The sequence below is a fragment of the Rhinolophus sinicus genome, chromosome 17 (assembly GCF_057876585.1).
Source record: "Rhinolophus sinicus isolate RSI-liver-muscle chromosome 17, RSI-T2T, whole genome shotgun sequence".
NCBI classification, from domain to species: Eukaryota; Metazoa; Chordata; class Mammalia; order Chiroptera; family Rhinolophidae; genus Rhinolophus; species Rhinolophus sinicus.
Genome location: NC_142517.1, coordinates 61,050,380 through 61,076,535, shown reverse-complemented (window position 1 = coordinate 61,076,535; position 26,156 = coordinate 61,050,380). Strand labels below are relative to the sequence as shown.

The 26,156-nt window shown below is 46.1% G+C and overlaps 1 protein-coding gene across 5 annotated transcripts in view; it reads right to left on the bottom strand.

The window, feature by feature from the left end:
- The window catches only part of MYLK (myosin light chain kinase), a 241,671-nt gene that overhangs the window by 153,833 nt on the left and 61,682 nt on the right, over positions 1-26,156 (bottom strand). For 3 of the 5 annotated variants that reach the window (XM_019738977.3, XM_019738976.3, XM_019738979.3), the window contains one exon: positions 15,140-15,307. In XM_019738977.3, the coding sequence (XP_019594536.3) occupies positions 15,140-15,304 (165 nt within the window). In that variant the 5' untranslated portion in view covers positions 15,305-15,307. Of the gene's footprint in view, positions 1-15,139; positions 15,308-20,512; positions 20,706-26,156 lie in introns of those variants that run through there. The other 2 variants (XM_019738974.3, XM_019738975.3) reach the window with 2 other exon arrangements.

The following is a 26,156-nucleotide window of genomic DNA, read 5'->3' as shown; positions in this document are numbered from 1 at the left end:
GACATTTGGAAGAGCCTGGGTAGCACTCTCGTAGATTTGGGGTCCAGACTCCAAGTAGAAAGATGACAGAAGTTAGAGAGGCAAAGCCCAGGCCCTGCTCAGGGGTGGTATGGCCTGGGCTGTAGGAAGTCAGGAAGTCAGGGGACTGGCCTGCACTGTGGGGAACAGTGTACGCTATGCCGGGAGCCGGGACTCAGCACCCCGGAGGCCTTCTGTGCTGAGAAGTGCTCAAAGAACCTCGCAGAAGCCTGGCTGAGGGACAGCACCTAGGAGTCCTGGCAGGTTAGCCCAGGGCTAATAGATAAAGAAAATGTAGGTGTGTGTACACACACACACACACACACACACACACGCACACACGCGAAGTTTGGATAATTATGGTCGTGAACTCCTCCTAGAAAAAATGCCACACACCTCATTTCTGAATATCACTATGGTCACCTTCGAAGTACTCCCCTTGGGAAGCTACGCACCGATGCCAGCGCCTAGTCCACCCTTCAAAGCAATTTTGGAAATCTTTTTCTGGAATGGCCATCAGAGCTGTCGTTGTGTTACCCTTGATGTCCTGAATGTCATCAGAATGTCTTCCTTTCAATATTTCCTTTACCTTCGGGTAAAGAAAGAAGTCATATTTTTGGGTAGATACCCAGGAGAGGGATTGCTGGGCCATACGGTAATTCTATTCGTAATTTTTTGAGGAACCTCCACACTGCCTTCCATAGCAGCTGCACCAGTCTGCATTCCCACCAACAGTGTATGAGGGTTCCTTTTTCTCCACAGCCTCTCCAACACTTGTTACTATTTGTCTTGCTGATGACAGCCATTCTGACTGGGGTGAGGTGATATCTCATTGTGGTTTTGATTTGCATTTCTCTGATGATTAGTGATGTTAAGCATTTTTTCATATGTCTATTTGCCATTTGTATGTCCTCTTTGGAGAAATGTATCTCCAGGTCCTCTGCCAATTTTTCAATTGGGTTGTTTGTTTTTTTGTTGTTGAGTTTCATGAGTTCCTTGTATATTTTGGATATTAGCCCCTTATCGGAGGCACTGTTTGCAAAAATCTTCTCCCATTCAGTTGGTTGCCTCTTTATTTGGTCGATGGTTTCTTTTGCTGTGCAGAAGCTTTTAAGTTTCATATAGTCCCATTAGTTTATTTTAGCTTTTACTTCCATTGCCTTTGGAGTCAAATTCATAAAATGCTCTTTGAACCCAAGGTCCATAAGTTTAGTACCTATGTTTTCTTCTATGCAGTTTATTGTGTCAGGTCTTATGCTTAAGTCTTTGATCCATTTTGAATTAATTTTGGTACATGGTGACAAATAGCAGTCCAGTTTCATTCTTTTGCACGTGGTTATCCAATTCTCCCAGCACCATTTATTGAAGAGGCTGTCTTTCCTCCATTGTATGTTTTTAGCTTCTTTGTCAAAAATTATCTGTCCATATTTATGTGGTTTTATTTCTGGGTTCTCAATTCTATTCCATTGGTCTATGTGTCTGTTTGTCTGCCAATACCATGCTGTTTTGATTATTGTAGCCCTGTAGTACAAGCTAAAGTCAGGAAGTGTGATACCTCCATTATTGTTCATTTTTCTTAAGATTGCTTTGGCTATTCGGGGTCTTTTGTGGTTCCAAAAACACCAAAAAATCTGAAAACATTTATACATAAAGACACGTGTGCTCCAATGTTCATTGCAGCTTTGTTAACGGTGGCCAAGACATGGAAACAACCAAAATGTCCTTCAATAGGTGAATGGATAAAGAAGTTGTGGTATATATACACAATGGAATACTATTTGGCAGTAAGAAAAGATGATATAGGAACAGTTGTGACAACATGGATGGATCTTGAGAGTGTAATGCTGAGCGGAATAAGTCAGACAGAAAAAGCAGAGAACCATGTGATTTCACTGATATGTGGTATATAAACCAAAAACAACAAAAGAACAAGACAAACAAATGAGAAACAGAAACTCATAGACACAGACAATAGTTTAGTGGTTACCAGAGGGTAAGGGGGGTGGGGGGTGGGAGATGAGGGTAAGGGGGATCAAATATATGGTGATGGAAGGAGAACTGACTCTGGGTGGTGAACACACAATGGGATTTATAGATGATGTAATACAGAATTGTACACCTGAAATCTATGTAATTTTACTAACAATTGTCACCCCAATAAATTAAAAAAAAAAAAAGAAGTCATTGGGGGCCAGATCAGGTGAGTAGGGAGGGTGTTCCAATACAGTTATTTGTTTACTGGCTAAAAACTCCCTCACAGACAGTGGCGTGTGAGCTGGTGCATTGTCGTGATGCAAGAGCCATGAATTGTTGGCGAGAAGTTCAGGTCATTTTCATCTAACTTTATCACGCAGCCTTTTCAGCACTTCCAAATAGTAAACTTGGTTAACTGTTTGTCCAGTTGGTACAAATTCATAATGAATAATCCCCTCTGATATCAAAACAGGTTAGCAACATCGTTGCAACAAGTTCGCAAACTTAATTGTCAGACCTTGCCAAAACAATGTACACATTTTAAGAGATGTTATCTATGTATTACTTTTTGAAGTCGCATTGAATTACAGTAGAATGTGTAGCATGATGTTCTCTCAAAAGATGGCGTTAATCGAATGTTAGTGTTCGTTCATTTTATTACAATTTTAATAGTTTTTTCCTTTCTTAAAACGTATATACATATTTTTGGCAACGTGTGTGTATGTGTGTGTGTGTGTGTATCAAATATACATCAAAACATTATGTTGTACACCTTATGTTGAAAATAAGATAACGTTGTATGTCAATTGTACCGCATTACAAAATTTAAAAAGACATGATAGGAACGTAATACAAAGAAAACTCCAACACCAAGATGTTGGAACTGAATAAAATAAAATGTTAAAGATGGACATGACTGTCGAGATTTGGTCCCACTCCCAACCTGACTTATAGATCCCAAACACCAAAGTCCTCACAAAGGATGGCCCAGCCCTCTCAACATGTCCAGTTCTACACAATGAACAGTACCTGGCTCGTGGTAAAGTGCTCAGTAAACATTAGTTCAATGAATCAAATTCAAACACTTGAAATTTACGTTAAATAAAAGCAGAATATTACTGTAATGATGCAGGAGATAAAAATTTAGAAAATTTACAAACTGAATAGCATTTCAGGTCTCAAAGGGCCTTATGGGTCATCAAAATCATGGTTTTATAATAAGGAATGTGAGACTCAGGGAGGTTTCGTGGTTTGTCCAAAGTTTTAAGGCAGTTTCCTAAGAACTAGAACCCCAGTCCAGTATTCTTTCCACGTTATATTAATCATCTAGTTAAATTCTAAATTGTACAGTGCAGGACAGAAAGAATCCTCCTAGAATGTGGCAATGGAAAAGAATACAGTGGACTGTAAGAGCTGGAAAAGGCTTCAGAGAGGAGGAAAGTTTAATTTTCTGTTACCAAAACTGACAATCAATTAGTTGCAAGATTGCTGATGATGGGAATCACATTTTATTTTGTCCCATCATTCAGAGCACTTGTTGTCCCATCATTCAGAGCACAGAGGAAACTCAACTCTTGTTGGCCAACTTTTAAGAAAGTAGCATCTAATTATTAACTTAATTTAAAATTGGAAGGAAGTTGCATATTACAAGGAACGTGAACATCTTGGGTTCTGCAAAAATTGTATCTATGTGAAAAAAGCACAAGCCAGACCTTAACGACATCTCCCACGTAGATGCCCATTGATGAATGCCAAACCTGGCCCTTCATACCTTGTCCCTCCGGCTACCGTTAGAAAAAGAAAAACCTAATCTGGTGTTCCCACCTCTCATTGCTCATTTTGCCACATGACTTTGTTTCCATTACAAGGCAGACAGTCAAGATAACTGGACACGTTAACATAAAAGGAGCCTAAAGGACTTAGTAGCAGAGAGACAGGTGTATCCAGATAGTACCAGCCTGTTCTTCCCTGATGAGTAAACTATCACTGTGAAATTTAATAAATACAAATACTTAAAAGAATTTACAATAGCAACAAAATTCTATTTACAGGGTTCCAAATCCTTTTCTAATTTTGGGTAGTGAACTCATCAATGCTTTCATGTGGTGGCCATCAGACCGTGCAGAGCATTCTTGCTCTGCTTCTCTTTCCACTTCATATTACTCACACACACACTTCCATTTATGGACGTAGCTCCTCAAATGACAAGTATGTGATTATGTAACATCTGCCATATTGGTGTGTTGGTTTAATTATGTCCTTTTGAGCACAGACCAGTCCCTCTTTTGTTACTTTACATACTGCTTTGACTATCTTTGTACCAACTACTTTTGTTCTTCTCCTTTAAGAGTTAAGTTATAGTGTCAAAGGCAGAATTCTTGGCGAAGCATGTCAAGGGTTTTATTGTCCCTGCAACTTCTGCCAGTCTGAGCCTCAGAAAGGCTGAACCAACAATCAGAGCTCCCAGCAAAGGAAAACTTCACTTGTTTCCTCACAGCCCAACAGCAAGCACTTGGCATCTTTTATTTTGCTAGTTTTTCAGGTACTTTTAAGGTATTTTAATTTCCATGTTTCATTGCTCAGTGTTGTGTGATGTATTTTGATGCAGTGTTCTATATTCTTCCATGCCCAGACTTTGTGTACGTTTCTTTTATGTGAACTGTGTATTCACCTTTGACCATTTACCAAATAAAATCTGCCCATTAAACTCAGATATGCCAAGCCTTTTTACACGCAATTTGATTGTGCTTTTTAGAAATTACAGAAATAATTCCTATGTACTGTTAAAAATAATTCCAGCAACATAATAAAATGGTAAAAGGTTTCTTTCCCTCTTACTCTTTCCCCTCCTTGTAATAGTATCCCTGTCCAGATATAACCATTGAAATCATTGTTTATTCTTCTTATCACTAAAATCTGTAATTCTACATAATATACCCTGTGTATACTTCCTGGTTTAAGAATTTAGACAGCACTTAGTGGATTCCCACTATGAATGACAAGGAATTTTGCTGACTTACATTGCCTCCCTGTCACCAGTCCTGGTTTTCTGTGTTTTGTTTTTTTCAAATCTTCTACTGGACCTTGATGGAAAGATCACCAACACAACTGCCTCCAGCCTCTGGGCTGGATACACAAGTATAGAGTCTGTGGGATAAGAAATGTCACGGGTCTTTCCTGTCCATCTTTTGCTCTCCCACTATGAATATGGACATGGCTAGGGAAAAAGCAGTCACAACTGGCAGCAGACGCTTGCCCATGTGTGGGGCGATGAGTAGGAATGAGGGGACTAGAGCAACCTGGCAGAGACATGCTTCGAGGCAGAGGGTAGCACCCAATGACCAACTGTTGCCACGTGGAAATGTTGCCAGATCTTGTTTTTTGAGAAAAGCCACTCAGAAATGACTTGTATGTGTAAGCTTTTCATTTGTAAATCTTAGCTCAAATTTTTGAGAACACCACTGACCAAATGCAAAAGGTCTATGTGCCAACCATGGCCAATGAGCTGACCGTTTTTGAGGTCTGTCATTATGGTTTCAAGTCATGTACTCTAACCTCTGTTATTAGCTCCATCTGCTTTAGATGGCATCTCCTGACTTTCCACTCCGTAAGATGAGGACGGTAGTGTCCTTATGGTTTTCTCTTCCTTTCTTTCCCCAGCTCCCCCTTACCATTCACCATCCCTTTACTTTTGGCTTGCCAAAGCTTACGGAGTTTACTTTCTGTTCTGTAACTATAACTAAGGGTTTCGAGCTTTGCCTATGTTGATTTAAAAAACAGAATGACAATTTTCTTGATAGCAATATTATACTGTATAAATATTTTCTTCAAATCTCTTGCGGCCGTGGATTAACGGTTCACAATCCATGACTGAAGAACTAGTTTCCAAATGTAGGTAGCTAGTGTGGGTTTTCCAACCCTTGGGTGCAGTCCTTTGTGTCTGAATGAGGGGCCTGACGGCAGGCTCCGTGGACCTGAGTGGAACAGACCTATGGGCAGGCTTCTCTTATGTCTGAGCATGTAGCAACTAACTGGACAGACAGCATATCCAACACATTTCAGCTGGTGGCAAAATAAAAACACTTTGAGATACTGATTAATTCCACACTAGACACTTCCGTTTTCTCCATACAGATATTAAGTAAACATCTTTTAATCACCCTGATTTCTGCCCCAGAGAGCCCACTACTGGTGTCCAAATCTTTTCATCTCCAATATATGGTTCTCACTTCTGCTGAAGCCTCACCCCTTATATGTTATGGATGGGCAGCGCCAATGTATATCCTTTAGTGTGGTCTCAAGAAAATCTCTCACCCACTAATGTCTTTTCTCCTGTTCTCAGTGCCGCTCTGAATTTATTCTCTTTTTAACCCTTTATGTTCACTTCAATGGCATATTTGGAGGAAGGAGGAGTTAATAAATCTGTTCAGTTTGGCATTTTGAACCAGAAGTGCCACCAGCTGCTGACAATTGTAGTTTCAACAACACTTGTCCTGTCATTTCCCATTCTGCTGCTTTTCCTTTGAATACTTTGGGAACTCTGTCACACGCAGGCAGCCTAACACCAGCAGCCTTGCCGTGACAATTTCTGGGAACAGACAGCTATGGAAAATTTGGGAGCACATTCAAGCTTGCTGGATACCAAGATTACCATTTTTCAACAAAACTGGAAGACAAAGATTCCTTCATCAAGAGATTACATTTGTCTTTGATGAATCTTATGCCCTTAGTAAACTCTCAAGAATTTAATGTCTTATTTCTATTGTGAATGGAACAACTATTTTTAATTTATCTTCTAGCTGTGGCTCTGTTATATGGGAACTGAATTAAATGTGAGTGGCCTTGACCAGCCCTGTCCAATAGCACTTTCTGTGACGATAGAAATGTTCAGTAATCTGTGCGGCTCAACGTAGTAGCTATTAGCCACATGTGGCCTTTGAGCACTTAAAATAAGGCTAGTGTGGTTGAGGAACTGAATTTTCAATTTTAATGAACCTACACCTAAATTTAAGTAGCCACAGGTGGCCAGTGGCCGTCTGACTGGATTCTGCAGCTCTAGACCTTGAACAACTCATTCTCGTTGAGGAAACAAAAGACGATAAACAATAACCGATAAAATTGTAAACTGGTAAAATGTAAACATGTGTCATATATGTAAGTATTATAGGAATTCAGAGGAGGGAGCAATTGAAGGTTAGAAAGCTCAGGATTAGATCTATTAATATGAGGTAGATCTATGCACTAATGTGAAAAAATGCAAAAAGTTAAGTGAAAAGAGCAAGTTGCAGATCAGTATATGTATGTGGGCCCACTTTGTATGTGTGTGTGCGTGTGTGTGTGTGTGTGTGTGTGTGTAAAATAGATTATATGTAGATAGATATACGAGGCCTGACAATTAAGTTTGCGAACTTGTTGCAATGATGTTGCTGACCTTTTTTGATATCAGAGGGGTTATTCATTATGAATTTGTACCAACTAGACAAACAGTTAATCAAGTTTACTATTTGGAAGTGCTGAAAAGGCTGCGTGATAAAGTTCGACGACCTGAACTTCTCGCCAATAATTCATGGCTCTTGCATCACAACAATGCACCAGCTCACACGGCACTCCCTGTGAGGGAGTTTTTAGCTAAGAAACAAATAACTGTATTGGAACACCCTCCCTACTCACCTGATCTGGCCCCCAATGACTTCTTTCTTTACCCAAAGATAAAGGAAATATTGAAAGGAAGGCATTTTGATGACATTCAGGACATCAAGGGAAATACGACAACTCTGGTGGCCATTCCGTAAAAAGAGTTCCAAAATTGCTTTGAAGGGTAGACTAGGCTCTGGCATCGGTGCATAGCTTCCCAAGGGGAGTGCTTCGAAGGTGACCATAGTGATATTCAGCAGTGAGGTCTGTAGCACTTTTTCTAGGATGAGTTCATGAACTTCATTGTGTGACCTCGTGTGTGTGTGTGTGTGTGTGTGTGTGTGTGTGTGTGTGTGTTTGTGTAAAATAGATTATATGTAGCTAGATATACACTTACATTTGCACAGAACATTCCTGGAAGGATACCCAAATTGTTGACAGTGGCTGCCTCTGAAGAGTAGAAGTAAGTGTCAAGGTAAGGAACTGTTTTACATTATTTGAATTTTTGTTTTAAAAATAGTCTAACATTTAAATCATTTTTTCTTTATAACAAAGTTATAGGCACAGAGATGATTAATGAATAGTACGTTTTAAAAAGGCCAAAGCAGTCAACTCTTTCCTGTGGTTATTACTCATGAATGATCTTATGTGATTATTGGAAATATTCCACATCCTATTATCATGGCTCTACTGTCCTCTAATAAAATGCTTTAAAAAAGAAAACATACTTAAGGAAAGTAGCCTGAAGGAGATAGAATTTAAATCGGAACTTGAGGCTGGGTAGGATGGAGAGACGGAAGGGCATTCCAGATTAAGGCACAGCCAGAGGCAATGAGGGGAGCAGGGATGCAGGCCTGTGGGTGTGTAACAGTGAGGGCAGGAGGTGGGGTGGGGTAAGGGGAGGTAAGCCCCATGGGAAGCATGGGACCAAACCTGATGAACTTGACTGGCAAGAGGGCTGGAGCCTTAGGCCCTACCACCTTGGCTCCTGGGGGAACCAAACATTTATTGAGCACCTATCATGTGGCAGGCATTGTGATAAATAAGAAACAGTCATGAGTTCAGGTAAGCAGATGAGACACGTGAAAGGGACGGCATCACAGAGTATGAGGAACACAAGACTTGGATCCAAAGGTCCTGCCTCTATCACTTACTGATGTAACCTTGGCTAGTTTGTAATTACTTTGAGCACCCGTTTGTTTCCTCTATAAAAGGATAAAGCTACCTTACCAGAAGGATGAAATGACTAAGGTTACATGCCTGGCCCCAACAGGGCAGCAACAAATGCCAGTTCCCTTCCTATGACACTCTGCCCCCATTCCTAACCCCAAACTGATAGGGCAGATAAAATACTTTTCTTGTTTACCTTTCCTCCACAAAGGTGATGGAAGAACCAAGTGTCTGTATCACGTATGTGTGGGCTGGGGGAGCAGGGCCAGAACTCTGCATACAATGCTGGGGACCTAGGAGCTGGGCGTAAAGGCCTCTTAGGCTGAAGAGCTTCATCCGAGGTTCCAGGGAATGACACAGGGGGTGACACCGGCAGACGGGCGTTTTCGGATGATGACTAACGTCGCAGTAGGGAGGGCCACCTGGAAGGGCAGCAGTCAAGCAGCAGGAACCCAGTTTTCAGGTCACTCCAAGCCCCGTCTCCATCTCCTCTAAATTCCTACACTACAACAAGTATTTATTGAACTATTCCAAGCATCCAATGATACACTGTCATATCCTGCTACTTGATGTGCACATGCTTTCCTCCAGAACCACACAATTGGGACTCCTGAGGACAGAAGGCAGACCCGCTACTTCCTTCCAATTTTTCAAAGTGATTGAGTGCTTCTGAGTTAGACGTGAACTGGGGAGAAGTTATTGGGGGAGGGCTACTACTATTGGCTAAAGGAGAAACTGAGAAATGATTCCAGCTTGCCTGGGTCACATTTTCTCGTGTTCCTTCCCTCTCTCCTCCACGACTTAAACATAAACATGCCTTGATGAGGCCAGACTAGCCCTTGATGAGAGGCCCACGTGAGTAAACACTGAGAAGTCCGGCCTGGACTGAAACCTCCTTTGAGCTGTACTTTTCAAGAGGCACTAAAGTATCAGCTCATTTGATTCACAGCACAGCCAGGACCTATCACCATGTTTGCTTTTTCTGATAAGAATGAATTCCAGAGCAGAGGGGAAGAAATCTCCAGTAATGTCAGTATTTTTCCTACCATCTTACTCCTTTCGTATTTGACTGTGGAGGGGGAAACAGTCCATCAATACTTTGGCAGCCCACATAGACAACAGAACAGCTAGAGGAGTTTCGGGCAGCCCCTGGCACTTGTGGGGTGCTGGCTAGCTATACATGGAAGCCCCAGCTTCCTGGGCCAGTAGTGCTCACCAAGCGGTAACACAGTGTGATGTACCACGCGTCCCATCCGAGCTGCATCCTGCATTGCGGAGATTGTCCTACACACATGGGTGGGCAACAGAGCCCCACACCCGAGTCTCAGCTACCTGCTCATCCCCCCAAGCAAACAGGTGCCCCCTGACCACCCCCTCAGGCCTAGCAACACCTTCTCATCGAGAGAGGCCCACACAGGCACTGAACATGGACTCAGGGCCATTTGGTAAAGAATTCTGGGGTGCTGGGTATCTAAAACGCTGGGCTCCAGTGGGCACATCCCTTGGGTAGACAGGTCCCCTGCTCTGAGGTGAGAAAATCCTTTGCCAGACAAAGGAAGAAGCGTTTCTAGAACACGGGCTCAGGTTTCCTGGGTTTAAAGGTGGTACTGATGAGATATAGAGCCAAAGTTTTATGAGTTCCTGAAAGTATAATCTCAAGCTTTAGGCTGGCAGAGCCAAAAGAAGAAGATAGTTTCGGCCTAATAAGTAGACCCTGATCAAACAGTAGTTGTTCTATCGTGACATTAACTTACGACTTGACCCAGTGTGGTTGACTTCCTCTCAGAAACCCTAGACCCTGTTGGTTCAAGCCAGATGGCCACAGCCAAGAAGGCCTGAATTCTTCTAGAATGCTTTAAGTGCAGGGCCACATTCCACTCAGAATAAGGTACTCCCCTCACTGTTGGCAGATTTGATAAGGGTCTGAGATTTTTAGTTCTTCTCTGTCCTATGTCTTCTCCCCTATTTATCCTCATCATTTAAAGACCCAGTATCTCCACATGTATCTTACTAGGTGTTTATCAGTTAGGAATACTTTTTGTAAAACTTCCTGTGTGAATAACCACAGCCAAAGATCCTATCTGGGAAAGTTTTTAAGCCTTAGGATTTTTGTCTCGTGGCTGTTAGTTTTCAGGCTCTCTCCACCGCTGAACACCCCACCCCCACCCCCACCGCACCCCACCCAATCCGTAGTGTTCTGGCTTGTCGCCTCGTGATTTTACTACAGTTGACCAAGCACCAAGCATCACCTCTGCATTCAGGGCAGGAAGCAGAGGTAGAATATGACAGTAACAGCGATGATGTTTTCTTTTTTTTAAATCAGAAAAACAAGAACTTTCCCAGAAACTCCCTAGCAGATTTCAGCAGAATGTGTCACTGGGTCACCGTTAGCTGCAAAGGAAGCCTCTACAGTGGCCTGTAGAGTGGAAACGGGCAAGGGGAAAGGGGACCGGTAGTGGGTGATGGGTGGCCGTCCCAAGTACCTCAACAAACGGGGAAAACCCTAGTGGACGTGACGGACTGAGACCCACAGAGCTGATCATCTCATAGTTTGGGGCTTCTCAGAAAAAGACATGAGCCACAAGGGGCACCTGTGGCCCTACCTGAATGCCCCCCAAGTCTTCTTGCTAGAAAGAGAGGCTTTCCTGGAGGAAGGGGTTCATTAAGTTCTTGACCTAACAATAAGCATAAAAAGGAAATGGGCAGGGCGGGCAACAGCGTTTGCCTCTTTCGGGAATAAAAACAGAAAGCACAAGTTTGAACCGACTTCTAATTACCAGCTCAGGGAGCAGAAGGAAACAGACCTTTATAACTTTCTCACATCTGTGGTATCCGCTGTGTTTCCATAGTGATGGGAGGGTCCCTGTGCCACCTTCAGAAGAAGAAGCTGGGACATCCTGGTACCCTCTACACCACGCTTCAGGGCTCAAGCTGTTGGTGGCAACTTTAAAGATGAGGGAGGGTCGGAGGAGAGGAAAGCAGACAGAGCTCGTGGGGGCTACCACCAGTAAGAGAAGGATTCTCGCTGGCTGCAGTGGGCACCAGCCTGGGCCTAAGAAGTAGCTTGAAGACTTCATTTTTAAAAATCATTCACTTGTAAGAGATTCTACAAGAGCCCCGTTACTGAAGAGCTGAGGTCCTGAGGCCACTGGAGACTGACCTGGGACTGGTTTGCTGCAGACTGAGCGTCTAGAACAGGATGTGTCCCAGGAGATGAAGGGAGGGGTCAGTGCAGGCAGAATTAAATGGCCACAGCTATGAAGGTTAACATGCATTGGAGGCAGAGAAGCACTGACCATGCTCCCTATGGAGCTCAGTCTTTTATAACTAGCAACTCCCGGTTGTAGGCCACGTACTTCCGGTTAACACTACCTTCCCTTCCCCTTCTCTGAGGGCACCAGGTCAGGAAGACTCCCGATCAACCTCATCTCTGGTAGAAAAACAATCAGTTTCCTCATCCTGGAATCATTTGAGGTGGCCTTGCCCCAATGCGAAACGCCCCTTTGTGTCCTCTGCTACTGTGACAATACCCACTTGTGGCACGCTAGTTTACAGAGCACTTTCTGTGACAGCCTCTCCCTCTGCGTTTCCCTCTGCAGTTTTGCAGATGGAAGCAGACACTCCCTCCGACCTCTCTCTGGAATAGTCTTCCTTCTGTGTCCACTCTCCGCCAGCATGCTGTCAAGGTGTTGTTCTGGGTTTGTTCCAGGCAGGTGATCAGCGAGAAGGTAGCTCTGAAGGCTGACTTTTTAGGTGCGTGTTCGTTTACAGCCCACATGCAACATACACAGTCAACTACTTCATCAATATAAACAAAATAAAAATTTCACAGAGAATGCTGTATTTTAAGAATACTGCTGTCAACATTGTGAACGCACCCAGCATGAGTTGTTTAAGATGGTTCTTCTTATGTTATGTGAATTTCATCTCATTAATAAAATACTGTATCACTACACTGTTTAATGTTCTGAAGTGCTTTACCATTTTCTTCTTCAACTCATTTCCTTTTCACAACCCTGCAGACCAGAAATACAGCAACAACTAGTTGTTTCTTCTCAGATAAGGAGACCTAGGTCTTTAGAAGGTATGACCTGCCAACGAGAGAATGAGCAACCAAGGACTCCGGGGAGCTGACTCCGGGGCCAGAGCTCATTCTTCAAAGTCCCAAATCAAATGACCTCAAATGACCACCAATCAGCTCCTTGGTGACCTCCAAAGTCAGCAGAGAAAGCGAGGCCAGCATCAGGCTGCAAGGAAGTAAAGCCATCTCTTCCTTCTCACGTCTGTCTGAATTTAAGGACGAAGTTCATCTCTCAGAGGCAGAGGGCAAGACGGCCGTTATGGAGATGAAATCAGTTTTGTTAAGCCATTTTTAAAGTTCATTTTAAATTTCTTTATTTTTAAGTGTAAACTCAGTGTTTCATAATGCATTCACAAAGTTGTGCAACCATCATCATCCCCAAAAGAAACCCTGTACCGATGAGCAGTCACTCTTCACTACCCCTCCCTAGCCCCCCGGCAACCAGTAATCTGCCTTCTATGTCTGTAGGTTTGTCTGATCTGGACCTTTCATATCCATGGAATCATGTAACATGTGACCTTTTGTGTCTGGCATCTTTCACTTAGCGTGATGCTTTCCGTGTTCATCCATGTCGTAGGATGTACCAGCATTTCATTCCTTTTTATGGCTGTCTAAGCCACTTCTAACCCTCCAGGGATTCTTCTTGTTGCTTCTTTCCTGCCAGTTGTGGGGGTATCGGGGTGTGGGGGGATCACGGTCAGGGTAACCGAAAACAACCCTCATCCCGGCAGTGCCCAGAGGGAAGAAACGGATCCCTCAGCAGCAGCACGAACATTCTCCACAATCTTCTCCAAGTAAAAGACATGACAAGGGCTGTTGTGTCACCTCCACCAGCAACAGTCAGCTAGACAGGCCCGTGCAGAGCACACCAGGCAGTGCAGTGCAGCTTCGGGCCATGTGCACAGCAGCACCCCCTGCACCCTCTCCAGATGGCCCCCCAGCCAAACCTGGGCAACGCCCAGCGTCATCCAGGCAGAGGGATGCGCTCAACCTCTTCCTTCTACAAGCTTTCGGGGCCTGCTCTGGAATCGTATAGTTGACCCTTGAACAACGCGGGGGTTAGGGGCACCAACCCCCAAACAGTTGAAAATTCACATACTCGTACCGTTTAATTCAGCTCTCCCTATCCGTAGATTCCCAACCGCAGATCAAAAACACTTTGCGATCAGTGGTTGGCTGAATCCACAGAAGTGAAACCCAAGGATAAGGAGGGATGACTGTATCCTTACTGAAAAAAATCCACCTATAAGTGGACCTGTGCAGTTCAAACCCGTGTCATGCAAGGGCCAACTGTAGATTCATAGTGCAACCTAAGAATTCCTCATCACCTCAGTTGTCTTTTGCTCCCATCAAAGCCCTCTAGCTTCTAAAGCATTTTCTGGGGTAGATCCCCCATGTTTAATTCCAGCACGAATAGCACCTGCAACCCCCACTTCCACATGCATCTCCATGTCAAGTGGACGATTTGACTTCCTGGTGGCCTGAGCCAGCAGCTTACTGAAAGTCTCCCCAACTGGGCATAACACCAGATATTCTGACAATTAGTCTGTAATGTTCCTAGCTTCTCCTCCTTTCTAGTACAAGATGGACAAGGAATTACCATGCACACTTGCAGAAGAAGAAATGGAGACCCAATAAGGGCAAGCCAGCAATGTTCATTAGCAAAAGAACTGATAAAGGGTCCGATATCTAATCACCCCACTCTGGAGGTTCCCAGTAGATACACGAGGGGGTGAGTTAACTAAAACACTCCATCCAGGGAGGAAGTGAAAGAAAAATTATAGTCAGTTCTCAATTGTCCATACTTGAGGGCACCTACCGTGTTTCCCCGAAAATAAGACCTAGCCGGACAATCAGCTCTAATGCGTTTTTTGGAGCAAAAATTAATAGAAGACCCGGTCTTATTTTCAGGGAGACACAGTATTTATACCATATTTGAGGGCACACATTTAAACCATATTGAGGGCGCACGCTTCCTGCCACCAGCCCATGGCTTCTTCTCTTATAATCAGGCAGCACATACCCAGACATGACCTATGTTAACAGCAAAACACCTGTGTCCCTCCCACCCTCAAGTTGTCCGACACAGACCAGGGCCAACCATAAACAAAAGAAATAGGGCAAACGGCATATATTCACTTCATATGTGGGTCCAAAACAAACCAGGACCTCCAACACATCCAACCTTCTGCGGAAAAGGCTGGAGGAAGAGCAAGGACCCCTCCCATCTCCCCCAAGCTTCCCACCCAGCCAGCTTCTTACCCTCCCTTCAAACTTGGCGGTGGCTCCTTCTCTGATGCAGAGGTTCCGAGGGGGCAAAATGAAAGCAGGGGCCGCAGTCAGGGGCATGGAGCCGACTCTTGAGTGATCCACACTGAGGGAGGTTTTAGAAACGTGTGTCGACGCAGCCAGCTTCACGTCCCCCATGGTCTGCAAACAGGAAGGAAGGCAGGTCAGGTGACACAAAAAGTACAGCCCTGTTTCCCCGCAGGCGGCAGTGGGCCCAGTGTGCTGGTTGGGTCCCTGTGTTGTGGGTTTTACAGGGAGCAGGTGCCACACTAGGTTAGGGTCCACCTGAAGCTCCTCTCGGGGAATGAGAGGCTCTGTATCCTCCACAGCAAGTCTGCCAGGGGGAGGCCCAGCCAGCCCAGACGCCACCTCCCAGGGCCACGCCCTAGCCGCCCCCAAACACCCTGGAGAACTAGGAGAGGGGCAGCTGGGGCAAGAACAGAGAAACCAAATGGTCCTCAGAGTTTTTACAATGGTACCTAAAACCAGTATTGATTAGCTACTGACCTGTCAGAATCAATATTTACATTAGGCACTGTGGTAGAAAGAAAAAGCTGGTTTTGCTTGAACCGTGAGAGCTCATAGGTCAAAGAAACACAGGATTCACCCTCCAAGAAAGAAAGTAGTTTGGGGTTAATACAGCAAGGATCCTGGGTGAGGTAAGCGTGTGTGGTTGGACGAAGGGAAGGGAGCAAGGCCAGAAAGGACATCCTACTTCTGGGGACTAGACTGTGAAAAAGGCTCAAAGGTCACAGAACATTAGAGAAGAGAGTTTTAGATTATCTAGGCTAACTCCTACATTTATAACTGAGGCCACAGAGGGTTCAGTTACTTCCCCACAGAGACAAAGCAAAATGATGGCAACACCTCAGGTTCCTGACTCTGGTCCAGGGCCTAATTAGGACTAGACAAGATGTGAATGGGGACGGCAAGGTTAGCTGGAACAAAGGGACTGCCTTAGGAGTGATTCCAGAAGTGGAATTAGCAACAGGTACGAATCTGAGTTCTTGGTTGTAAACTACAGAAACTGACGCTGGCTCTCATAAATGGAAAAGGGATCTGTTAGAAAAATGGGGGTTTGGGGGAGCTCCCGAGATCCACAGGAAAGGTTGGAGGACCAGACTAGGCATCAGTTGAGATAGGCTGAGTGGTCAGATTGCAGCCAAGGTCACTAGACACCCACAGCCACCGCCTGGAATACATCCTAAGTATCCCTGTTCCAGGTTCTAAGTCCAGGTAGAAGCCTGCCAGGCTGGGACGGCTCCAGGTCGGGGACCAGGTCTTATTCTCTACAGAATCCGTGGTGCCTGGACTATTGTAGGCGTGCGACAAACATCTGCTATATTTCTGTTCACTTACTTGGGATCTTCAGTCACATACTTCAATTCTACACTGTGAGCTGGATAAGCTGACACAAATGAACAGCGGTATGCAGGGCATGTAATTAGTTTGTTTAAATTTAATGACATCTAACAAAAATAAAATGGAGATACTATTCTGCAGTTCAAATTAAAATAACAAACACCTAGATCTGTTTGCAACAGGGCACATCCCTGCTGGACAAATCCAGCTTTCTCTTTCACTGATAAGGTATCAGCTTTGCAAACAAAATCCTTTCCAAGTGATAAGACTCAGAGGTTCAGTGCATTAGGTAACAATGAAAGCAAAACTTACATAGCACTTACTATACGCCAGGAACTATTCTAAACACTTTATAAGTCACAGCTCATTTGCTCCACACAACACTATGAGACAGATAATCGCCTCATCCCCATTTTATGGAACAGAAACCAAGGTGCAATGAGATTAAGAAATTTGCTCAAGGTCGTGGTATTCAGTAGGGCGCAGAGCTGGCATCTGAACCTGGCATCGGGCACCAGAGCCCCTATTCTTAATCATTCGTAATCATTGGGCCTTCTCACCTGGAAACAGTCACAACTGGCTGGTGGGAAGGGGCGTGAGGTTGGGGTAACAAGGGAGGAAATGAGAGCTGCTACCACACAAACAAAAATTAAGATTTTCTCTGTCACAACATATCATCAGCAACATTAAAAGATGGATGATAATCCAGGATAAAATGTTCGGAACAAAAACAAAGGACTAGGACAATTTACATATAAAAAGAAAACAACCTGACAATAAATGGGCAGAGGCTATGCCTTGGATGGTTGGTTCACAGAAGACAGACAGAAGACGACTAAACAAATGGACACTGCCTAGCAACAGTAAGAACCCAGCAGTGCAACTTAGGAACAAGCTGTTGTCTTAAAAAACTAACCCAATTGACATTTAAAAAGAAAGATAACATATAATGCTGGTGAGATTGTGGTAAGGTGGATATACTTATACCCACCCGGGGAATATAAATTGGTACAATATTTCTGGAAAGCAATTTGGCAAAAAGATTCTGAATAAAATGTCTCTCTCTTTTCCTAGTAATCCTACATTTAGAGATGTATGATTGGGAAACAATCAGAGATGCAGCCCAAAATTTATATATAAAAATGTAATCACATTATTTTTAACAAAAGAAATAGGAAAATAATCCAGTTAAATAGAAATAGAGAAAAAACCCTCATCTAACAGTGAGAATTGGTTACGTACAATGGAATATCAGGCAGTTACATGAGTGCATACTTAACAAGGTAAACAATGACAGGAATTTAATAATATAAAAATTTTAAACTAAAAATAAGTTTTATTATGGAAAATTTCAAACATGCAGAAAAATAGAAAGAAAAATAAAATGAGCACCTCAAATACCCATCACCTAGACCCAGTAATTAGTCTGTTGCCATATTTATATCATTGTGTTGGTGTATGTGTTTGCAGAACAATTTCAAAGTAATCATGACATAACTTTAATGGCAAGAATCAGGATATATTCATTCACTCAGTTAAAATATATTTATTGAACATCTTACTATGTGACAAGCTAGGTGTTGGGACACTGAAGTGAATAGTTACTTGTGTGTGTGTTGAATGTGGTCACATGGGTAGGGAAGGAATGGGGTTCTTATATCCTGCAGAGCTACCTAGGATGGTCCCCCAGAGGGGACACTGCTCCCTCTGCCCTCCCCCACTGCCACAGAAGTGAGGTGACAGATAAACTCTGTGCCGACAGCACCAGCGGTGGGGGCAGGGATCATGAGGGTCTGACCCTGCCGTAAATACAGGGGCATTGCTACTTTCTTTCTGTGAGCCGGGCAAGGTGCTGCAGTTCTCTTGGCCTCGGTCTCCTTTTCTGTAAAATGGGAATGATAATATCAACGTGCAAGGTTGAAGGGAGGATTTGAATGAGAGTGTATGCAAAACACATAGTACAGCGTAAAAGTGGTTCAGTAAGTGGTAGCCGTCAACATCATCACCCAGCTCCCAAAGGAAAACCAGTGTCCCCACCCTTTTCACCAAGGACAGCAAGACGCCCAGGCCAGCCTGATTATCTTCAGGGCAAGGGTAGGAGAGTGGGATTGCTGCAGAACAGCGGGAGGAGGCAGATGGCAGAATTCCGCAAAACAGGGGGAAAGAAGGACTGGCGTGTCCGTTCTCGCAGCCCCGTTTCATGGGCAGAGAGTGTGCCCCTGACAGCATGCTGGGCACTAATCTCACTCGGTTCCCACAGTCCTTGCAAGGCAGTTCTGACTATGCTCCTTGTACAAATGAGGACACGGGCTCAGAAAGCCAACTGCACTTGTCTGACGTCACACAGCTAAGAGGTGGACACCACACTGCAGTCTGACTGCAGTCAAACCCTGTGCCTTTCCTGGAGGGCCCCAGACCCAGGGGAGCCATTTCATGCTATTCCCAGGAAAAAGGATGAAATAGGCAGAGGCTATTGCAAAGAGGAGTATTAGGAGTTGCAGAGAGAAAAAGGGGTGGGGGCAGGGAATGTGTTGCCTCCCTACTCTCAGGCCTGGTTTTGGTAGACACAAGTCTCTTCTGCCTCTGTTTTCTGGGGAGCCGGAAACTATGAGTGGTGACATCAGGCTCATGACCCCCTTTACAAATCCTCTTGATCCAAGACCTTCTGGGGTCCACCTAAAACCTCCCGAAGACCCCAGAGACTGTCATCAAAGGGAACGTCCTTGGTCTCAAGAACACAGAAGACAGAAGTCATCCAGCTCTAGGGGAGGTCTGGCATTATGGTTAGAAACAGAACAAATACGCAAATCGATACAGCCAGAAGACATCCAGTCCCCTGCGAGGCGGCTGCAGGGGGCAGATACTTAACCATCATGCAAGCAGGACCACAGCCCCGTACCAGGCGGGCCAGACACACCAAACAGCTCCGCTCAGCCCACTGCCATCAGCAGAATAAACAGATTCCATCCACACTGCCAATTAATAGTTACTGACATATTTGGAATGCTCTATCAAAAAAAAAGTCAAACCATCCTTGTTCCCTTCTCATCCCTCTTCCAGCCTGGTGACCACATTCCCATCGAGAAGACCAGAGGCCGGGGTGACTTCTGCAATATCTTCTCAGCAGCAGAGCAGTGCTCAGTGGCTGAATGAAACATACCAACTAGGGGGTTTTGTTCATTACCAGTTACACCCAGATCAAAGGACAGAAAAGTTAAGAAGAGAGAAAAACGGAGGCGTGGGGTCAAAAAGAACAGTGGTCTGAGAGCTGGAAGCAGCCCCTCCACCCCAACACACACACACACACACACACACACACAATACTTGGGGCAAAACTCACGTCCAAATACATTTATTGAACATCTTACTTGTTTCCACAAGTAACAGAATATATTGATCATTCAAAGCAGCACTAAGTTAATTTGACTTTAATTTGATCAGAAGCACTTTAAATTGTCTCTTGAACCCAGAAACACTTTCAACTATGCCAAAACGGAGTGCAACTGTGAGGCAAAATGACTCAGAAAAAAAAGGTAAAAATCAGGGATCAAGTTATGGCAGAACAAGTTTATCGAAACCAGCTGTCGTCCCGTTCCCTCCCCAAAGTGCATACATTGGAAATGATCGCAGCCTTGAAGCACCAGATCCGGCAGCAGGGTATCCTGGACAGACCCTGCCTTCCCTACAGGAAAGGGCTCCTGGCAGGCTCCGCACTGGAAGCCTAGCTGTCAGCAGTGAGTGACCAGCCACAGCGCACATCAGAGGCAGTAAAACCACCCAGATGCAAATGCCCCAGGCAATGACTTCTCCTCTGTCCACCCCTTAATTCTCTGCTGTGCATTCAAATCCTGACAATTTCCCTAATTGCTCCTAATGCCTAAGCAGGCCGCTCCTCAGCTGTGGGCTGTGCCACGCTGATGTGCTGTGACCCACGGGACACACAGGGGTGCAGGGCCACACACTGGAGAACGGCCCATGCCTTACCTGGTCTCTTCCCCTGGGCAGAACTCACATGAGTCGGGTCGCTGGGGCAGCCACGCTTTGCCACTGCACGGCACAGATTCCTGTCTAAGGTCCGGCCGAGAAAGAAGAAGGAAGGAGAGACAGGGACGCCACAGAGCCCAGGGCCTGACTGAAAAAGTTAAGGGGCGTTTGACTTTGCTCGCAGATGTTGCAACTTGCCTTCCGCTGGGCAGCCAGCTTCACCGGGTCAGGCAGATCTGTTGTTTTAATTCGTCCAGCTGGGGTGACCTTTGAAACCCCTGGCTGCCAGCTGCAGAGGCTCTCAATGGAGTCCCGGGGAAACCAGGGGTGGAAGCTTACGGGTTTCTACAGCGCTGCAGATTCCAATCTGAGTGTGGAGTAAAGGGAGGACACTGTCAAGGAGAGAGCTGAGACTTTGGAGGGGCTGGGCACCCCCCCCACATCTGGCCTGGAACCCCACCTTACCCCTTGGCACATCCGGCCTAGGATTACCACCCGGGGCTCGTGGGACATTTGTCTCCAGAGACCAAGCTTCTTCCTCCTTAAACTGAGGAAGCCCCATTTACGATCCCTGAATGGGAGGCAAGCCCAGAGAGCAGATGGAGGGGGGAACTCCAGGCCGCAATTATTTTTAAGGAATCTGGGCTGAGATCTGAACCAGTCCGACAGACTGGTTCCCGTCATGCACAGGATCTAAAGGCCCTGGTCCCGACCCCTGGGGAGCTCCAGGAACAGTCCTTGGGGCACACCTCTAAAAGGTGGTGGCAAGGTGATGCCCAGCCCAGCACCTTTCCTCCAGGGGACAGAAGGTTGTCCATAGTCCCAGCGGACTCTCTCATCCTGTGTAACTCACACTTTGGGACAGGGCACACCTCGAGAACCGTTGCTTTAGCTTATGCCCCTCCTCCCCCTGTCACACCATCCGCTCTCACTTCTGTCCTCCTTACGATATACGCGGACAGAGAAAAGTGGTTTTCTAGGACTAGTGGTATGCAGCTTTGAGGGACAGGTAGGGCAGTGGGTGAATCAATACATAATTTGATTCCATCTTTTCTTCTAAAGGGAATGGCTGAACAAATGTGGACCAGAGAGCTTCGAAGCCTGAGACAGACACTGAGAAGAGAACACCTTTAGGTCAATTAAATCCTTGGCCAAAACATAGTGTACACCCCAGATTCTGGAAGACCTTGCAGGTGGTACATATTCTGAATATTTCAATGGCGAATAACAGAAGAAATAAATCCAAAAAATCAATGGTGTTCATCACTAACAATGGAGGCGAACAGAATCTAACTAAGTCTTCCTAGATGGTGGTCCCTGTTAGTGGGCAACGGGACTGGAAAGTCATTTGAGATTGGAAGGAACTGAGGACAATCATTTGGACAAAATCTCGGAAGGTGCATTTATCAAACCTGTGGGCTACACTAAGCAAGTAGGAATAGCTAATATGTTGGATGCTAAATACCCCCCTGAAAGATCAGCAAAAGGGACCAGAGCCTGAGTGGATGTTTAAAAGAACAATTTTAAAATGCCTATACCTTAGGTCAAAAACAAAAACTAAACAACTATCCAAGTACAAAATGGCTGACTGGAAACGCTCATCAGGGACTTCTGCCCCACAGAAGTTAGGCCGCCACGGTCCTTGCTAGGAGCACACACCGAATCCCTTCTGTGCTGGCAGCCATGGAGTTGTGTGGTTATATGATTAACTTTTGTTTCCCCCACTGGAACGCAAGCCCCAGCAGGTTACAGGTCCTGTGTGTTTCGCCCACTGCTATATCCCCAATGCCTCAAATACTGAGGAGCACATAGTAAGTTCTCAAAAGACAACTTGCGGAATATATGGATGAACAGACATTTGGGCTAAAAAAAAAAAAAAAAAAATCACTTCCACACTATGACACCACTTAATTTTGTTGGCTAGGGAATCTCATGAATGTTAGAGAGAGGACGTAGGGAAAGCAGCAGGGGAACAAGTCACAGTAATAAAATATCTACCCCTCTGGGGCCTGTAGGGATTTGGTTGTAGACACATGGTGCCGGTCTAGCTCTAAACCTGCCATGTAACTCATGCACCCTTTCTACTCTTTACTTCTCAGTCCTCCCATGTGTGAAACGGCATAATGTGCTCTGCCCTGAGTACCCGCTCTGGTTTCCTTCTGGCAACTCTATCCAGGTCCCTGGGTTCTCACGTAAAATCATGCAAAGCCAGCCCGCTCTGTCCCCACAGCTGAGTTCTTGCCTCAGCACCCGGCAGCCTCTCCCTCCCCATGGCTCCCTGGGCCTTTCCTCTTGGAAAGCACATTAAAGGAGGGGCTGGGCTTCTGCAGCAGATGAGCTGCCCCGTCAGCACAGCAGCAGACCACGGGTGGGAGGAGGACGTCTGCTCAGCAACACAATCCTGAGTGCCCACATCTTTGGCAGAAAGTTATTTTTAAATTTTCTCAAAAGGGGACACACACACACACACACACACACACACACACGGATCGAATCAAACAAATAGACCCAACCGCACACACAGTGTGAACGAGTGCGGCCTGGTCTCCTGAAGCTGCTCTCTTCCTGTTGGGATTCTTGCTTAATTTGGGATGTAATGAGAACAGGCTGAGAGAAGCTTCCTGCAATAAAAGTCACAGGCAAAAAGAAATCAAAGCCAGAAACCCCAATGATAACTAAATTAGCAAAATGCACGTTCCTATCACAGTCTAGCAAAAATCCTGAAGTTCACTCATTTAATTATCAGGTGTCATCCCTGCAGAAGGAAGTTTGGGGTCACACGTGTTTATCCACATCCCCTTCTCCACCACCAGGTCTCCTCCCTCCAATCTGCTGAGCCATACCAATGAAACCCCACGAGATGAGGGGGTAGGGGCAGCCCCACAACCTCACTTCGTAGGAGCCTGGGAAATCAGCGCAGCAACGGGAACAGTGCTCGTGGCTCACACCCCCACGATGTCCCGCAGCGGGGTACAGACTGCTCTGCAGTCAGACATTGCATTTCTCCACCGCTAACCATGTGGCCTGAGGGAAGCGACAATCTCTGAAAGCCTTAGCTTACTCATCTGTAAAATGGGGCTAGTATCATCCCACCTCCTGCCCATCTGCAGGGTTGCTATGAGGGTCAGCAGGGTGAATGAAAAGCCTCAGCCCGCTCACTGGCATAGAAGAAGCGCTCAATACATGCAGCTATTATTGTTCACACTGCTGCTGTGTTAGGATTTCTGTCAGCTCGGAGGATAGAGGCAGCCTTGGCCAAGGAGGGGTCGGCACAGGAGAAATCGGGAGGCAGCACCAGAGGGGAAAACAGTACAGAAGAGTCAGCGACTCCAGCACTTACCATGGCTGCACCCCAACCGGCTGTGTGACCTGAAGGAAGTCCCTTCCCTTCTCTAGTCTTTCCCACGTGGTCTGAAGGGCCTCTCCGGACCCTGCCTGCCCTAGCGCACCTGTGTCTCCGGGACTGCTGCCAGCTCTCCTTAGCACACCTGGGCAGGTAGGAAAGGTCCCAGCAGAAGGAGCCACGCCCAGAGCAGGAATGAGATGCTGCAAGACACCAGGTGGGAGGCAAAGCCCTCCTTACCACAGACTTCTGTTTTGGGCCCACGATGCAAGGCTCCAAGGCCTGAGAGCCAAACCCGACAGGCGCACCTGGTCCTCAGGGAACACCTGCAGGACCCCAGCACAGGCCAGGACGAGCCTGAAGCCCAGGCCAGTGCTAGTAACAGGCACCTACCTATGCACTTATTTCAGCGGCTCAGCCTCTGGCCAGCTGCCAGGTCTGTCTAGAGAGGGGCTGGGGCTGAAAGAGCTGAGGGGAAACCCTAGGGGGGGAAAAGGAGAAAGAGACACAACCAAGAATAGTTACTGTTTAGTGAGCACTTACTGTGTGCCAGGCATTGGAGTAAGTACTTAGGATGGACCTTAGCAGAGCGACAAACATTAATAGCAAAATTAATGGAGAGTATCATTCAGTAAATGGCGTATTTTCCTTTTCTTTCTATTACTTCATTCTTCCTCTCCCAATTCAGCCCACATTTAGTCATTTGAGTTATTTTGAAACATGAGTCTCGAGTAGGGGGCAGCAGGCGGGAAGGCTAGCGGGTGGGTTTGGGCAGCACACAGGGTATGGTGCTATTGATGCTGGAGTGTCAGAGGGCTGAGGAAAGATCTAGAAAGGGGAGGGAGAGGGAGTAAAGAGAAGGGTCACCAGTGTGCCCCGCCCCTCTTCTCCTAGTCTTTGGAGAAACCTAGGACAGCTCTGAAAGAGAAGGAGCAGGGAGGAAGTGAGCCTCGTGCTCTGCGGAGCACAGCCCGCCCTTCTGGAGTCCCCTGAAGCACGCACTGCCCCTCGGAGTTTTGGGGAAGCTGGCCCTATGTTGATGAATTGAAGCGACAGGCCCAGAGGACCTGGTGCTGGGAGGCCCCTTCGAGTCTGAGAAGGCGGATGCAGGTGAACTGTGAGCAAAGCGCTCGCAGGCCGGGCTGCTCAGCGTGGCCCCTGCTCCTCTCCATGTGGTTTAGGGAAGATGACGCCAGCTTCCCATGGCCTGTTTCTCCCGGGAAAACATTAGCTCTGTGCTGGACTAACACCTGGATGATTGGAGGAGGGAATGAGGAGGACGCTTCCGTGGGAGTCCTGCCTTTGCACGCGAGAGCCTCAGGCATCTGGCTGGAGCAGTGTCTTCCACAGAGAGGAGGAGCGGGAAGCACTGCGGACGGAGAGGGGCTGCGGAGACGTGAGCGCCCCCAGGAACCAAGGCTGAGTGTGCAGTGTCTCCAGCCACAAGTGCCCACAGCTCCCGCGGGGCCGCCTGGGGCCCGAGGCAGCGGCCGGCACCCGTCTGGCTCTAGCATGTCCAGGGCGCACTCGCTCGAGCTTCCCCTGCAGAGAAGCCTGGAGCTGCTTTTGCAAATCCTCCCTCCTGTGACACAGCACAGGAAAAGGAGGCACAGCCAACCGATCCACCAACTCCTACAGGCTCCCGGATGTGAAATTCGAGTTTGCAGTTGTTTTCTAACTACTCCCACCAACACAATCTGTCTCCTCTGGCAAAAGCCAAAGGCCTGGCAAACAGAGATTTCTAGTTTTCCTTCCACTCTCGGTTCTCAGCACTGAGAGAGGAGGGCAGGTACACAGAGAAGGGCAATGAGGAGGGAGCCGACACTGGGTGTCTCCAACATGCTGGAGCAGGCAGGGTCCTGAATCCAGGTGGTTTTTCACATGCAATTTTCCCAGGTGGAGTTTGCCCGTGCAATTTCCAGGTTGGCCACCTCAGCTAGGGAGAGAGAGAGGACCAATCCGCACTCTAGGGTCAAGCCCAGAATTGTATCAAGAACACAGCTGGGGTAACCACCAATCCTACCTAGGACACTCCTGGCAATACACTGACAATCTAAGAATAAACTAGGTGGCGATGGCGAGCCGGTGGGCTTGAGTGAGAGGTCTTATCACAGGCTTTGCAGTCACACGTGCCTGGATGTGAGCCTGCCGCTGCCACTTAGTAACCGGATGACCTTGGGTGATTTACTTAATCTCTTTAAACCTTAATTTTCCCATCTGTAAATCTGCTTTGTAGGGCTCTGTGGAGATTAGAGACAACTTCAAATATCTAACACAAAGTAGATACTCAGAAGACCCAAT